We start from the raw sequence: 18046 nt of genomic DNA on the forward strand, positions 1-18046 counted from the left end.
ATTTATTTTGTCCTTTATTTAAAACATTGTTTTAAAATTGAACAGAAGACCCACCTTACTGACCTGTACTCCCCTTAGACAGGACAAGTATTTTCATGTACCTAATCAAGGTTAATGTTGTAATTTCCCTTCATAAATTTTCACTAATAGGCTTATGTTGTGAGCTATCCTGTGTGTCATGTCTTATATTTTCATATTTTAAACAACACAATCTGAATTTTACAGAAGTCCAGGGGTTATTTAGTATGTATATAGATTTGTTAAGCTATATGCAGACACAGACCACCAGATAGAGGGATGACCATAAATGGCCCAATCCCACCCTGAATGCAGCAATCCTCAAAATGTTCCCAAGATATTGGATTCGCTCACAGAGATTTTACCACTTGTGGGAGTTTGTCTGTGCAACTCTAAACCCTTCCTCTTTTATAGTAGGAGTAAAAGAAAGTTAAAAATGCATTTGTTTAAAGCTGTAAGAGAAACAGTGATTGGCCCCACTACAACAGATGACAAAGAGATATTTCCTTGTAAGTTATATTCTGAGAGACACCTGCTCGCCCATTTACAGACAGATTTATTTTATTGTGACACAGCTACCACCAGTGAGTGGATTCAACTGCTGTTGTATATAGCAAGTCTTATTTAGTCACAAAATTGAAATTCCAGACCAAACCAAGGCAATTATTAAACTGCTGAATGGTTCTTTCCAAAGTTATCCTATGCATATATATATATATATATATATATATATTAGTCTAATGCAAATGATGACTTTAGGGGCAAAGTATGATGATGTCATCAACACTTTTGTGATGTGAAAGCAATAGCAAGGAAATAAACTAAGTTAATTTATTATTTACTAATAATATTGAAAGAAAATGGATCAGCAACCTAAGTCCTTCTTGCCTAGAAATAACTGTTAGTTCCATTACTGCTGTTGCTCTTTACATAAAACATGTCCAAAACAAGCCTTAAAAAAAAAAGTAAATCTTTGAGTAACTGTCTTTACACCCAAAGGATAATGCCCTGTTTAGACTGTAAACTTCTATAACTGGTGAATAAATAACCTTTACTGAAATGTTTCTTCTTCAATGCTGACTTCTTTTTATGCCACAGTAACAGATGTCTTGCTTTAGCTCTCTCTCTCGTTGTGCATAGCTGTCCTCATTGCTGTGTCAGAAAGGACAACGCAGGTTCCTGCTGGGAAGTGTTTGATATGCTGGACTAACCACAGGAGTTTCAGAGAAACTGAATGTATTACTTTATCTCCTGCCAAAGCTTTTGTACAGTAAACTCGGGACAATATCAAATGTGAGACACAAAAGAGAAGATACTGCTGCAGGCTAAGAAGAATATTTCTGTTTTATGCCAGTAGCTTTACAAACTATTCCTAAACAGGCAACTACAGTTCTAATGTTATCTTTTATCTGGCTGTTGGCTATAAAACAAACAAAATCACACTGAACATCCTCCTTTTTCTAAACTGCATATTGGGTTATTTAGAAAAATAAATATCAAAAGAAACATGCAAAATACAACTCATGCTTGTGTATTGTACAAGAAAAATAGTAATAACAGGGGATGCACCCCCCTATGTTTCCAGTGACCCCTGCTGTGAACAAGTATAGGTGTGAAGCCAGAAGCACAAATTAGATGTTGGAAGAAAAAAAAACTTTCTTCGAGCAATTTATGCATAAAAATACATGCCAGTACGTGCTTACAGCAAAATACCTGCTGATCTTTACATAATACAATGCCCTAGTGACCCGAACAGGTGACAAAAAAATAGCAGTAATCAAAAAACAACCAGTGATATTTCTTTTGTAAACTGCTAAGGGTATCATTCCTATGCGTTGGAGGTGAAGTCCAGCTTGTGTGGCATTTATGGCCACATCCTTAGATGAAAATTGCCACATCTCTAGATGAAAATCGTACAATTTCTGCATTATTCAGACTACAAGGATGAAATGGGACTTTAAAAGCTATCTAATACTTTGTGGTTGTACATCTGAAGACCGAATAGTTTCATTGTCTGAAGAATGTCTTCTTATTCATTTCATAGTAATGTTTAATGAGCAGTTTAAGGGGTTGGGGACACCTTAATAGGAAAGTTTGGTGCAATTGCTTGTCTGTCAATTAACTTGTACTGGACTGAAGTCAAAGCTATGATTTAATAACGTGTAAAAAATCAACATGCAGCAATGCGAAAAAAAAAAAACTAAGAATTTCATACCACCAGTATGGTTTGACTAGTATGGCTATTTTCCATGTTAGGGTAGCAAAGATAAGTATAAACTTGTAAACACATTTTCCCTTTGCTACTTCCCCTAAAGGTTTTACATTCCCCTTTCAATTTGAATACCCTCTTTCAGGCATATTTATATTCACCCCCTCTCACAAGCTCCCAACCCAACTCAACTAATTCAAATCACCTGAGCTATCTTTTGCTTTTCGTTACCCCAAGTATGGCCAACAGAATGTTTATCGAACTCCATGTTACCAACCCCATGTTACCAACTAACAAAGCTGCACGTCTACCAAGGTTATATGGAATACATTTACTGATATCTTCCACTTGTGAGTGAAAAACACTAACCAAGATGAACTTCTAAAATGTTTAAAATGAAGTTAGTTCTATGTTTTGAGCTCATTTAAATCACCATGTTCCTATTGGTAATAATAAAATAAAGAGCCCAGAATTTGCAGGTCAAGTAAAAAGTTAACCTTGAATAATTACTTAATTTAAACGGACAGCCTTTGTACTGCATGGCTAGATGAACACTTTTGTTTTCATTAGTGAAGGTTATGCCTGGAAGGAAAACAAGATGGGATACTTTCAAGCCAAAATAAGTTGTTCCAACATGCCATACTATCCTAATAAATTACACCTGACAGTAAAGAAATGCACTCATTCATAAAGCTGCTTCATATGTATCTTATTGCTGGGTTTTACCAGTGATTTATATGCACACCACTTAAGCCATTGTTTTCTTAACCATATCCAGAAAACATCTTTGATTATGGAATTCTGCAGAAAGAATCATAATGAACAAAAGGTCTTTTGTTGATGTCCTTCAAAGCTGAAAACACAGCAAGCCAATAATTCACATTACCCGGCTGCTTTTGTAGTTTTATAAGCTTTAGCTATTTACTCATCCAGGAAAAACACTTATGCATTTAGTATAATCATACATAGTGGGTTTGATTTATGAAAGTAATAAAAAATGTTAGTTATTAAAGTGATTTTTTGAAAGGTAAAAGTAAAAAGTGACTTCACAAAGGATTCCCCCCAAAAAGAAGATTTGTGCTTCTACATGATTGAATGATTTGTTTTAAAGACTTTAAGAATGTACCTTTGAGGTAGGTGTATAAAGCCGTAAGGAATAAGGTGAAATAATGTTTGGATACCTTTGGATGGTTGTAAATCAGATTTCAAAAGGGAACAAAATATAAAAAAAACTCTCCAACACGCTATTATTGTAAGGTAAAAAAAAAATGCAGGAAATTCAACAAAATGTGACTTATGCGGCTATGCAACTCTGCAAATAACCTAAAAAGCAATCCTTACAGCCAAAGCTGGCATCAGGCTCTGACCAAGGGGTAATTTAACTTTTATTAGTTGGCACAAATTTCTGATTTTAGTTTTTGCAATATGATTTGCAAAAGGCAGCACCGCTGCTTTGAAGTACTAGGGTCCTAACTTGCTTTGTCACCAGTGCTATCTGCAAAGGGTTTGTAAGTTCTCCCCTTGATTGGGTAGGTTTCTTTCTCATACCAACATTTATTTGACCCTATAAATTATCACATTTAATAGAATACTATCTTTATTGTACCTGCACTGAAATATTTATGGTTTAACAAGATGATTGAATATATGATGTTGATTTATCTGTGAGGACTTTAAATGGTGGTATATTTCATCTGCAACTCCTATTTAATGTACAGCATTGCGTAAAATGTTGGGACTATAATAAATACGTTTTATTATTTCTATTATTATTATTATTATTATTATTAAAAATAATAATAATAATAATTAGTGTAGTGATAGGTAATTGATAAAAAAGGTGAACTTCATTTGTTCTTTCAGTACAACAATATTGATTAGTTGTGGTTTTCCAAACATCACAGTAGGTCCACCACTACCTCCTGCTGTCCATCCATTTTAGAGTGACACAGCTAGCTACAGGTGTCACCACATGGCTGGGCATTTAAAGCAAACACAGCTTTTCCTTATTTACTAAGCACAGTGGGTATTCATTTTGTTAGGTAAATAGTCTTCATTCCCTCAGTAAAACAACCCCAATACATAAAGAACACAATGGATAAGTGCATAGGAATTTAGAGGCAGAACAGTCTGACTAATAATTCTGCAACTTGGAAAACACATAATCATCTATAAACTTGGAAGAGCTGGAAATTTCCAGACTTTTCTACACTGTTGTTGCTGTCATAGTCATCACAAACTTCATTTACAGACTGACCCTTTGAACAATAGTCTATTCATGGCTTAGTTTGATTTTCTGACTAACTGGAAGACCTTTTGGAAATTTGTTGAAGGATGAGCTCTGGGCCTTACAATTCAGTCTTGAAAGGTTATACCGACTGAGTGCCCATGGTGAATTAATTTGGCCTGAGCTCTGTACAGTGTGCATTATAAGCTATGGCACATCAGTTGGAGCCTACCTCATTTCATGGCTGCAGAATGTCTAGTATCAGCTAACTCTACCTCCCCAAAATAACTGTTCTAGGCCCATCTACTTTATTTATTGGATACTTCATTATTTGAATCATGGAGACCCCTTATCCCATGAAAATACAGCCTGCCTAATATGTACAGTCATCCTGACTAACACCAACCAATAAAGCCATTTTGATATTTGCTTGACCCTTGCTAGTGACAGTCCCTTTGGTGGTAATGGTTATCAAAGATCTTGAAGTGGGGCTTATCTCTCCTATACAGCCAAGGAAGGTGCTATTTTGACCTCTCTTTTGATCGGCAGTTACTCAAAAGCCAACATAAGCACATTGGCAAATGTGACTGTTATCTCTAAAAGAATGCCTGTTTTATAATATAGCTAAATCAGTGCATTTAGTTCCACTTTAATCAAAGCATTGGCTGTCACAAGCTACTAGCAGGCTTCAGTAACATTCACCACTACTTTAAAGTGACAATTAGCAATGCACCACAATGAAATCAAAACTTTATTTTTAGCAGCAACCCACAGCACATGATATACATTGCACTTCACCATTCAGTATGTTACAGTGCCATTCACAATAAATGCTACGTATAGAGCGGTTGCATTGCTGTGCATTTTGGTAATTCATGTCCTAACATGCTTACCACAACACAAAAGTGTAATTTGGCCCTCCATTTCGGGTTTAATACTTTTGTAAAACGTTTGTGAAGGTCCCAAGGACAGAAAAGTTAGCTTCTTGAATTGCCCAGTGCAAAGTGCTTGGGGCTCTCCCAACAACTTATTGGGTAGATTTATTAAGGCTCTTTAAGGCTGGAGAAGATACACTTCCACCAGTGAAGCTGGATGACCCAGCAAACCTGTTGTGGATCTGGTTCAGGATTTAAAATATTTGATGGATGGTGATGAAAATTTCACCATTCCAGGTTTGCCGCATTACACAGCCTCACTGATGAAAGTGTATCCTCTCCAGCCTTGGAGAGCTTTTATAAATCAGGCTCATTGCTTTTTTCTACCATCTTCACACGTAAAGTTATATAATAGAATAACAGATCAGGTCTCATGTATGTCTGGGGATGCCTGAGGATAGATGGATTACATCCCCCCCATTAACAAAACTTACTACTGTTTATACTGTATAACGACGAGTTATACAGTATACGAGTATGTTATACGAGTATACAGGACTATGAAAGGTGACAGCACAGATAGCCTGAGTTCACTGAAAAGTATGCAGAATATCTCATGGCTCACTGCTTATTGCTTCCTATGTCTTCTCCATGTAGAATCTCTAGGGGAGCAGTAAAGCAGCTTGTTGAACTTTGTTCTGCTACTCCCTGTCTCATGCAGTAAAATGCCTACCTAAAAAGTTTATCAGTGCCTTTCTGCTTTCTTTCTTCCTCCATGGCCAATACTATTCATGCTTGCCTCTTATCTAAGTAAATATAGTTTTATCATTTATGAAAAAAAATAGTTGATTGCATTTACATCATGCCCTGCACCTGACAGCTTTCTCATATCTAAAGCCAATTTTATGCCTCATGGATGCCAGCAAGCTTCGGCTCATCTAACACTATTACAGTATCATTCTTGTTGTGTTTTCTGCTGTCTGAATAAAATCCATCAGCATTCATAGTCTTGCTCATGAACGTGCACCAATGCTTTATCAATATTTTATTGATTTGCAGAGAGCAAATGGAAAATGACTAAAAGAGCAGTGAATACAAGGATTATTATGTTAATATAAGTGGTTCCTGCAAAGCAAATTCAAGATGTAATATTGCAAAACATTAACCATAAAAGTTACTGAAAGTTTCTATTACTGTCTGGTCAATCAAAAGTTGTGGACCAATAGCCGGAAAGCCCTAGCTTTCTATAATTCATCAGCACTAATTAATTTCATAAAAAATACATAATCTTCAATTTTTTTAAAAGTAGAATAACACTGCCACATATGCTTTTGACATTTCCAATAACCCAAAAAAAACTGCCTAAGAAGTATTTTGCTTTTCTGCTTTAGGAAACTCTATGGAGGCAAGCCATATCATAAAAAAGCATCTGGATGAGGTCTGTCTGCATGTATTATGCCACACACATGAAAGGTTTATACCCACGCCTGTCTGCACGTATCATTTACAAGCACACTACCTTGTAATTTCCTTATATCCAACAAATACACTATCATTTACAAAATTACACTAATATATGCACAATACAGATGCTAATTCTAGGGATTACAGCAGAGATCCCAAACCGTACAAATTTTAGGATTATAACTAAAAAAAACAGTTGTTTTTTTAAACTGACACAATGGCACCACCCTGACAAGGGTAAATATTGAATCTCTTCATCCAGACTATGAGCTATGGGATTGTTGAGCAAAATATGGGTTTAGATCGTAAAGGTCAGACCAGCACTTCAATGGAATCATTTTCCATTTTTTCTTGCCAATATAAAGCACCTTAATTTGCTTGTAAAAACTGACTGAAGACTATAAAATGAATGTGATACCTAACTAAGATCATGCTGAATATTATATTACAAGTTATCATGCCAAGTTGTCAATGCCTTCAGAAATAATTCTCCCATAACATTGATAAAATGGGTAGTCAATCATTCAAACATTAATCTGAAGAAAATGCAGACTGCTTGGCAATAACATCAGATTTGTAGATTTTCCTCTACAATGAAGTATATTACAACCACATGGTACTCCTAGTCACCAGCTAATTGGATGTAATACCAACCTGAATGAGAATTGCTTGCTATAGTCAAAAGTATTAACTAACTTGTAAAAAAAAAGTTTTAGGCTGGACCTCTGTAGAAGAGTTAGCCCCTAGATTTCAGCATGTCTTTTTAGTTTAACCAAGAGATCCTTCTCCCATATATCCTGGCCCTGTTATTGTCTACCTTTGAACTCTGGATGTTCCCTCCCATTTTAGCATGGTTCAGCACCTTTTTCAGATACAGGGCCTGATTTAATAAAGCTCTCCAAGGCTGGAGAGGATACATTTTCATCAGTGAAGCTGGGTGACACAGCAAACCTGAAATGGATCTGGTTCAGGACTGAAAACATTTGCTAACAAATATCAATATTGATGACTTTATGACTTTAAGGGCATCCATTTTAGTTTGCTAGATTAGCCAGCTGTGTATCCTCTCCAGCCTTGGAGAGCTTTTATAAATCAGGCTCATTGAATCAATAAAGCCCCTAATAAAGATGCAGAAAATGTTACTTCTCATTACCACTCATTGGCTTTTTTTAGCCGATAACAGTAACAACAGGATGCAGAAGATAAAGGAGTGACAAAGCTTGTAAGCTTGTAAATGTGTCACTCCTTATAATATGTTGTCACTGTTCACTGGAAAGCGATTTAAAGAAATTATTATTGTCAAGATGAAACTAGAAAACAAAGTGTAGCTACAACATGCCATAGAGGTAAAGGGAAATAAAAGTACCGGTAAAAGTAAAAGTGTTTAGTGGACTGATCATTCAATATAAAGTATCATTAGTAATTTGACATTAATAGAACATTTTTGTTACAAAACTAATACAATGTATGTGTGGTATTGTAATTAGTCTATATTAAATTCTGCAATGGCTATATTTCTTTGCGCTGTCGTTCCTAAAAAATGTATCAGCAAAAACGTTCTTCTACTGATTTGAACACTGAGATGTTGCAACAGTTATGAGTTTAGTCAGCAATTGTCGTACTGTGATTTCCCTATATAACATCACTGACAAGAAATGTTCCTTGATGTTATTCACTTTAAAGTACATCTAAAGCCAAACTGAACATGACAATCATTTGCTAAAGCACTGTGTTATCTGTAATATAAAGTTTTGTCATGTACTTTGGGTTAGGGTATTTTTTTTATAGTTTGTTTTTTGTGTTTTATTCATCTTTCTTTATCCTGTTTTGCATTTCAGTGCTGTTTTTTTTTCCTGCACTCTTTTGGTCATTTCCTATCTATGAGTACATACTGGAGCAATAGCTTTACAACCTAAGGCCATGCCTACATTTGGTGTATGGCATAGGTACTTACATCAACTCTCTATTGGGAGAGTGTGTGACAATTTAGGAACACAACTTTCAAATGGAAATCGAGCATAATTACTCTTTAGGAAAGTGCCTGAGCAAGGACCTTTTTTTGCAGGTTCACCAGATTTATTTTTTAGTAAAGGATTCATTACCTTGCAAAGCTATAAGATTTCAATGACCAAGTAATGCGGGGTATCTTTTGTATAAAGTTAGTACATTTTGATTCATGGGGTTTTTAACTCTGATTTATGGGTCAGATACACATACAGCTGGATTGTTAAAGAGATCATTAAATTATCAACTGCAGTGATACAAAATCACAACTTTCCCAGCATATCAAATGACTGCACACAGGCAATAAAATGTGCCCGTGCACCTGCAGTTCAGGTTGAATAAGTGTTAGTTGGGGAATTTTTAATTAATCAAATTGCTCATACGTGTGCACATAAACTATTTTACTCATGTGTGTGTACCATGAGTATCATTCTAATTCTTTTCTTCAAACAGCTGGTGCATGTATTATTCTGCTGCCAAATGTTCTGTGCTGTAGTTACCTGTTTGGATATTTGTGCCCAGTAGAAAAAAAAAACAATGCCCACTGAGGATACTAATTTTGTTAAATGTAGTTAATAAATGTTGTGCCTATCAGTGATACAGATCAGATTTCTCACTATTGCAGTCTTTTGTGCTGGAATCTACAAGTTTATGGGCAACGCTTTGGCCCTATCTGACATGTTACTTTTTTGAAGGGGACAATAGAAGCATATTGTACAATTGCAAACATCTGCATAGTTTTACAGTGTTATTAAGTATTTTACTACAAGTTACAGATTGAGTGCCCCTTGTCAGCAACAGACTCCCCCAAATATTTTCTTTTATGAGGGAAACATTCTGATTCCTTAACTAATGGAATAGTTGAATTTGATTGATACTGATCACTGATAAATGCTCAGAGAAGGGACATAGGAAAATTAGCACACAGAACCTTGATCTTTTTGGTGATTTCCTGTTACGCTTATTTGTTGAAAACCCTTTGGAATTTTGCTTTAATGGCAAAAATCTCAGGCTGATACTTAATAATATTTTAATGGGCCCACTATTACTTTAGACAAAGTTTAATCCCTGATTAATGGTGATCTACTGGTGATTTACTTGAACCTTTACTGTTGCCACCCATTTCCCAAAAAGATATAGGGTACAGCAGAAGTGTTAAACTTCCCCTCCTCCTCCCTTTATATTTTCTAGGTAAATCTTGGCTATTCTACCCAAAATAGATTGGGAAGTTGTGCTTTAATATAAAAAAATGATTTAAAGCAAATCTGGGAATAGCCTAACAAATTTAGCAACCAATGAAAAGAAAACTCCCAAGACCCAATTTTTATAATCCATTTCCCAGCTGCCCCTGCATGTATAGGAGTACATCTAACAAACTTCAAGACTTCCTTATGAAGCAAAATGACCGAAGCTGCACTATAGGGTAAATCCACAAAAATTAATATATTCAACAATCATGATAGAAAATCATCAGGTTGTCACCAGTCTATAAACATATTTAGGCATAAATTCTATGAGGTGTTTCACCCTTCAGGCTTAGTTATAGAAGCATATAGGATGCAGCTTCAGCAGTTTTGTTTTATAAGTGTGCCCGACAAACCTTGCTGGCAGATCTCTAGAACTGAAGATGTTTTATACTCACCTAGTAGGTGGCCATGTCTCCCAATTCCCCTACATTAGCAGCAATCAGACAGGAAAGGAATAAGAATTGTATAGAATGAGACCTGAAAGAATCTGAAAGCTCTGGAAGTGTCAAATGCTGAACTGTCAAAGGCTTCAACAATTGAATTGAGTGAAGAAGGAGAGCCAAAGAGTTCTGGAGGAGCATTTATACCTGTTCTGTTGCAGGGATCTGCCAGCTGGATATAATATCTAACCTGATTCAATATCTGATATCCGGCTCACGAGGTTGCCTAAATATCAATATCTACATTAAACATCTAACTGGCCCAGGGAAAAGCAAATTTTTCAAGCAGAATCAAAAGCCTGAAAGAATTTTCCTATTTCTGGTATCCAAAATGTCAAAAATACTATGAATTTATAATAGTTCAGTTTTTCATATGCTTTCACTTAGCATTTGGCCCCAGCTGCCTGTTTCACACATCTCCTCCTTCAAATGTAAACAGTAATCAGATTCACGAACCCTTTAATATGTTCATAATGTATTTGTGTTTTACAGGGATATATTTATAAACAAGCCATTGCCTTGTGGAACCATGTGAGTTCTTTAATATGGTTTTGATTAATCTCTAATGGATACAAGCTTCTCAAATTACAAACTACATGGTGTAAACCACATCCAACAGCTTCCAAAGCAGATGGTATTATCATTATTTTGCCTCCCACCATCACAAACAAGCAACAGATAATGGCATCACCAGAACAGAGGCTTGTTAAGTAAGCATTTTCTAATTATACTAGATTAATGTGTTCTGTGTTGCAGAATTTGATGTTACTGTAAGTGATTTACGCGTTGCTCTTTTTAATGCAATTGTGCAGAATGAATAACTGCATGTAGGGGGCTAGGACAGTGTTATTCAGTGGATCAATAATAAATCAAATATAGATATACCAATTCTATACACAAATCAATCCGAAGACAAATTTATTAATGAATATTCTGGTTGAATGCATTTTAGTATGATAACATAGAAGGGTTTATTTAAAGATACTATTGATCCTAGCACAATAGCAGAAAGTCAAAACCTTCACCATATGTTGGATGAATTAGTAAATTGGTGTGATCCTGAATCTCCTGCAAAATACTTTTACACCTCCTTAGTTTCAGCACAAGGCAATGGACATACTTAGACCACATGTGTTTATTTTATCTCTTTAGTTTCACAGGTCAAAGGGCCTAGAATTCCAGTCTACGGGCTAGGCTGGATGGATGGATGAGTAAGAATAGCAAAGGTAATAAAACACTGGATTATTTGTAGTGTAGACCTAGACATTTTAGAAAAGTTTATTAAAAAAAAAAAAAATACATAAATCTAGTGCCTTGGAGAATTATAGTAAATGTCTCTAGGGTGGTTATATAGCTGCATAGTTAAGGGCTAGCCTGATATCTATAATTGTAGTATAGATGAATAATAGCTCCCAAAAGATTTGTGCAGCTGTCAGCCCAAAAGCCAGATGTGATCTTTAACAATGTTTAATGCTTCCCAATAGTCCTCAAAATCTCTATAGTATGACATCACTTTTAATTAAGATTTGGAATACAACATGACTTTCTAACATATATATAGCCCTTCCCATTGTGGGTTTGGACAGCCCTACCTAGCAGGATAATTCACACACTTTGTCAGCTGATCATATAAAGTGTCCTCCCTATTGTGGTTTAGGGTGCCAAAGATTTTTTTTTATAACTTTTGCACCAATTTAGAAGGGAGGAGTTTGTCCTAAAAAAATAAAGTGTCAGACAAAGATAAAGCATTCTGTGTTTTAAAAGCTTCTCAATTTCAACCAGTCACGTGCTCTAATAAAGGATCTATCTTTGGCAATGGCCTTTGTGTTCCTTCACAGATTCATAGTGTGAAATCAGTCAGGATAGAAGGGAGTTGGTCTCATCCTGGGGGTCTCAGTCTAAGTGCCAGCTGGCCACATGCTCAACACACTGCAAACTCATCAAGTCCAGCTGAAAAGTTTGACTAAGTCTACAGGACACTGAAATATTTCCCATCAGTGTGCAAGACTTTAAATCACACATGCTACTGAAGAGCTTTTCATGCCTCCAACAGTAGGCTGAGTATTAGAGACAGCCCTTTGCTGTGTAGACTAGGAATGCTTTATCTATCCTGTTGAATCAATGGCTCTCACTGAGAATTCAGCTCAAAGGGACATTCTGAAAACCCACATAGCACTCATATTTCTGTGTCAGCTACAAGTCAGAGGTGCAAGGAGCTTTAAACACGCCCCCCAGCCATGAAAGGGGAGACAGGCAGAGGAGAAAGCCAGGCCCCTGCTCCTGAATTTTTTTCCTTTAAGCAAACCCTGAGTGTCTACTCTTCTAACCATTTCACCTGCTGATCCCTGGGACTCAACTCAAATCAGGCTTTTCACCTCCCAACCTCTCCTCATCCCACTGAAGTTTATTTAATAAGTTTGTTTCACTCTCAGTGTACTCATACCTTCAAACATAGTGCCAATTGTATGCTGTTTTTTTTAAACTTACATTTTAACATTTTTGTGTTATTTTTTGCTGCAGAACTACTGAAAGACTACACAGTATCTATATTCCCTACTGTCTGGAGTCTACTATTAAACTCCAGCTGCTTCTAGAAAGGTGCTGTGTAATAACTCACCCTTTGATTTAGCTACATTGTTAGTTTTACTTAATCTGGTTAAATGTAATGAATCAAAGGCATTGCTACAGATATATGGAAGCTTTTAAAAATAAATGTTAACATTCCTCTGAAATCATTCTATTCCTTGTATGAGTCCTTTTTTTAAATTCAAGTCGCATGAAACCACATTAGTGGCTTTGATTAAGAAAAACATTTAGGATGGATAAATGTATGGCATTTCTCTGTCTTATGTGCAGGCTGTACATCACAAACAATTACACATTTTGTAATGAAAATTAAAACCAGATATAAAACCTGCTAAAAATATTTCAGCAGTTAAACTTATATCCAGAGTTTTATTCTAAACAGACCTGCTTTACATTAATCCTGAAGCTAAGCGTTATTTAACTGTTATTTCTTTCCTGTCTCCACATGTCTGGGATCCTAAGGGGCCTCAATACAAGCAAGCCAATATTACACTAAGAGAAGGATTTACACACTCACTGGTATGCAAACATCAAGTTGTTTGTTCTATTAGCCTGGTTTTGGATTTATAATATAATGAAGATAACTTATAATCAATTTATTTAATGAGTTGTGCTACTTATGAAAACAATAATAAGATCACATGGTAACCATTCCAAAGACTGATGATTAAAACCACATTTGTTAAACATATTTGTCAGACAGATGGGCTTGCTGATCATAGTGAAGGCCTATTTCCAGTAAAATAGTAATTGGGTAAGCATCATTTGTGACCTGATTTCTTGTCAGTAGATGAATAGTACTCTAGCAGCAGTAGAAACAATCTAGAACGGATTTGGCATAGCTTAAGTAACTCTTTATAGAGCAACACACTGGGCTGTGTCAGCAATGCTGCCTGCTAAAATATATGTAATTTTAAGGCAATAGCAGCCCTTTTTGGTAAGATCAGTGTGTAAATGGCAATTTCATAAGGAAACTAATGATAGAGGGAGTAAGTATTTATTTTGGTCCCTTTACTATTTTAACTGTTTTACCATGTCACAACTAACAATTATCTGCTGTGCAGACCACTAAACATTCCAGACAAAGGAAATAATACATTAGGAAGTCTGCCTAAGTCCTAAAGAGTTTAGACAAGTTTAGGTTGTTCAAATCAAAGAAAATCTGTGATTTACAGGCAGAGAAATGCTTCTAAATTCTTAAAATGAGTACCTGACTTGATAATGTCTACTTGTCCTGAAACCAGCCTGTACATGAAATGTGAAATGCTATTAAAAAGTCATTACTTAAATGCTATAAATGCTAAAAAGGTGATTTAGATGTAATGTGTACAATAAACAGAACATTGATATAACACATAAAATATATAAAACAGAATAAAATAAACATTCAATGATTTTAGATTGATATAAGCTATGAAAATATTCTTTTGGGGAACACTATTACAAAACTTAGTTGAAGGATACAGACTTTTGACTAAATTTATTGTATAGATAAGATCACTTTCTAGTTTGTTAGTTTGTAGATAAGGTTTGCTGTTCTTTACATTCATAGGAAACACTGGAAACATGCTGTCACATTGCTAATTTATCCTGCCTGTAATCATTTGAGAGGATTTGATTTCCTTTCTACAGTATAAAGAATCCTTAGTTCACCTTTGCTAGGACTTGATGAATAAGAGAAACCAGAAGAGGGCAGAAGGCAGGCAGCACAGTACTTTACTGTATGTACTACTGTCTACACTAGAAAAACACAAGACCACAAGCACAGCTCAGAGCCTTCCACACAGAAGCCCATTCTTTACTTCACTGTACACTGCTTATCTTATACCCAGCTAGTGGTATTCATTCCACAACTGGCCATAGGTAACCAGTTGCCCACCTACAAATTACCCTCTTCTACTAATAGCTCAATAGTGAGGATGATAAGTATAAGCAGACTACCCTGGGGAATGAATAGAGCCTGGTCTACATTCCTGCACTTATGACTTTCACCCCTGCTGGACCTGAACAGCTTATCCTTGTGACCCAAGAGGTCACTCCTGCATAACCCTGAAGAACTACACAGCATTAAGTCATTCATTACTAATATATTGCTGTGGGGCTGATGTATTATTTAAAGAAGTCAAATGTATTTAAACATTAGATAGCTCTGAACTGACAGTCTAGCAGCTATTGAACTGCAAGTCAAAGCATGACTGCAAAAGACATACAAATTGGATGGTAAATGCTTAATTCTATACATATGCTTAGTTCTATACAAAAATTGATTTCCTTTCCATCTATGATTAGCATCCATTCTCCTCAGTTAACCTCTATAGAGAAGAAGTTCTCAGAGGCACACAAAGCCTGGCAATACTTGTAAAGAACTTTGAAAAAGTTTTTAATTACATCAGAAAGCTGAGTTTTAAGCAGCTGCTAAACTACAAGTTTCAGCATAACTGGACTTGGCAAAGGTATAGCAGCAGGATGCTACCATATGATGAAAAGCTGATTTTCTAACATCTGTTGGACTGCAAGTGTCAGCAGGACTTGGCATACCAGCTGCAAGCTACCATATGGTGAAGTGTCTATTCTTACAGTGAGACTTGTAGTTCTACAAAAATGATTTTATTTTAGCATGCACTGTCTTTACTTAACGCCTATTGCAAAGGGATCTCTTGGAAGTAATGCTGTGACTATGAAGCTGGCAGTGAAAACTAGTAATAATGTAGAATCACTGTGCAGCAACAATCCCTGGGCTCAGATGCCACTTATAGAGAAGTGATTGCCCAGCATGCAGAAATAAATGGTGGCAGTGCCAATCCATAGGGAGTGATGCTACCCAAGGATGTATTCAGCAAAGGTGGATGGAGCTGATCGTCTAGACCCAACCCTTCCCACAGACGTGTCTGAATGTGACATCCCCTGGGGGGAGGAATTCCTAACACAGAGGAATCGCTGCTGAGAAACAAAAAAAAAATCCACCATTCTAGCCCTGTCCATAGACACCTAACGGACCACACGTCTCAGAGGTAACTTTCACCTTCATTTCCCAGCAGATCTAACAGTACCAGGACCTCGCATCATGCTGATCTACCGATCCTGCCTGCCACCTGTATTTCTCAATAACACAGCCTGTCTGGCTCAGTCCTCCGCGACTGCTCTGCATTCATTAGTATTGCGGCTGCCCCCCACCTTCCCATCAAATGAATGGAAACTATATGATGCGCTGTGCACAGCACCACATTGAAAGGTGCGTTGAAATCTTGAAGCAGATGACATCCTGAAGAGGGATAAAACTTTATGGTTATCCAGGTTGTGTGATATATCCTGGGGTTTTTTTTAGATGGTTGAAGTGGGGACCTCAAAGTCCCCCTGGAATTTTCTCTTACCTCCTCTGACCTCTGTAGCTTGGAGAAGGAAAGTCAAAGTGATGAGAATTAGGGAGCTAAGGGAAGAATCCCACAACCTCCTTTTCGTTTTCCACCTTGTGTTCCACCTCTCCATCTCCAACTCCAAAAAGTACTGGGATCACCCCAGCTGATTAGGAATCTGAAGATTCAATCTACAGCACCAACTCCTTCCAAAAGTCCAGGAGGTGATCACTACACAGCCATAGGGAGGAAGAAACCCAAAAGTCTGACAGGGGGAGGGGGGCTTAGGGTGGCCTTTCTTCTCCTTTGCCCAGCTGAGATGTGTTCCTCCCCAGTCCCCTGCCTGCAGACTGAAGAAGGTTTGAGGGCTTTAATCAAACTGCAAAGCTCTCTCTCTCCTCCTAAAGTCCCACCGTCAGAGGGCTGGGCTAAGACCCCACTCTTAGGTCTCCAAGCTTTCTCCAGCCTTCCCCTGCCAGCAAATAGTGTGCAGATTCCAAAACTCTCAAACCCTGCCCAAAGACAAGACTCTCCAGGTTGGTCCAGCCCATCTCCCACCCTCCCATTTTACAGGGCTCAGGATAGAAATGTTCAGCAGTGTGAGAACACAAGGAGAGGGTGACTACTCCAGATTACTGCTATTCTGTGTGAGATCCTGAACTCAACCTGTCCCTGTGCTCCTGGATTCACTACTGAGAGCACACAACTTTCTAAAGGCATGGAAAATGATATCAAGTCCTACCTGTGCTGTATACTGCTAAATGCTGCACAGAGTTAGAAATGTGACATCATCACACTTTTCCTGCACAATTTGATGGCAAATTATTTCCTACTGTGTTATGTACATGGGCTGCTCTGTATAAATCACACTGACAAGGGGCTGTGCACCAGCAAAAAATTAAAATTAAATAATAGGAAAGTAGCATATTATTATTACTGCGTGCAAATATGCAAATTCAGATGTATGTGCATGCAGTAATGTACATCTATATGGTATGAGTTGATTGGGTACACATTAGAGGGTATACACATCTTTTTTCTAAGTTTTTTGAGTAGTGAGATGTTTGACTCTCTGTGAAGTTTGTATTGCTGTGTAATACTACCATTTAGGATAAACTCCATCACATCAGGAGCCCTTTCCCCTTTACATCCTGGGCCCCTTTTACATCTGAGTCCCCTTTTAGATCAAGAGCCCGCTCCCATTTACAATAAGACCCCTCCCTTTGCAATAGGGGCCCCATTTACATTAGAGCTCCGCCCCATATCATGAACTTCTCCACTCATCAGAGAGCCCCCCTCCCCCTTACATCAATATTTCCCTTTTTTAATCAGGGTTCTTTTTTAACACCAGGAGCCCTGCCTTCAGATGAGAGTTTCCTCTTTACATCAGATTCCCCTTTTAAATTAGAGTCCCCCACTTAAATTCCGTGCCCCACCTCCACCTTGTTTTTTATCAAAAACCATCCTTGCACATCAAGAATTCCCATTTACATCAGCACCACCCCTTCAGATCAGAGTCTCTACTTTATATTAAGGACTCCCTATTATATTAGAACCCCTTTATTTCAGAGTCCTCTTCTTTATATGGAAATCCTTTTTCATATCAAGAATTCGTCATACATA

At 37.0% G+C, this 18046-nt stretch overlaps 1 protein-coding gene across 1 annotated transcript in view; it reads right to left on the reverse strand.

Moving 5' to 3' along the window:
* The window catches only part of COL11A1 (collagen type XI alpha 1 chain), a gene marked incomplete in the record, with an annotated part of 137389 nt that extends 120594 nt beyond the window's left edge, over positions 1-16795 (reverse strand). The window contains 1 exon segment of the mRNA XM_072420016.1: positions 16442-16795. Within this exon segment, the coding sequence (XP_072276117.1) occupies positions 16442-16556 (115 nt within the window).
* Positions 16796-18046: the final 1251 nt, after the last annotated feature.

This window comes from Pyxicephalus adspersus, chromosome 8 (genome assembly GCF_032062135.1).
Source record: "Pyxicephalus adspersus chromosome 8, UCB_Pads_2.0, whole genome shotgun sequence".
Classification (NCBI taxonomy): Eukaryota; Metazoa; Chordata; class Amphibia; order Anura; family Pyxicephalidae; genus Pyxicephalus; species Pyxicephalus adspersus.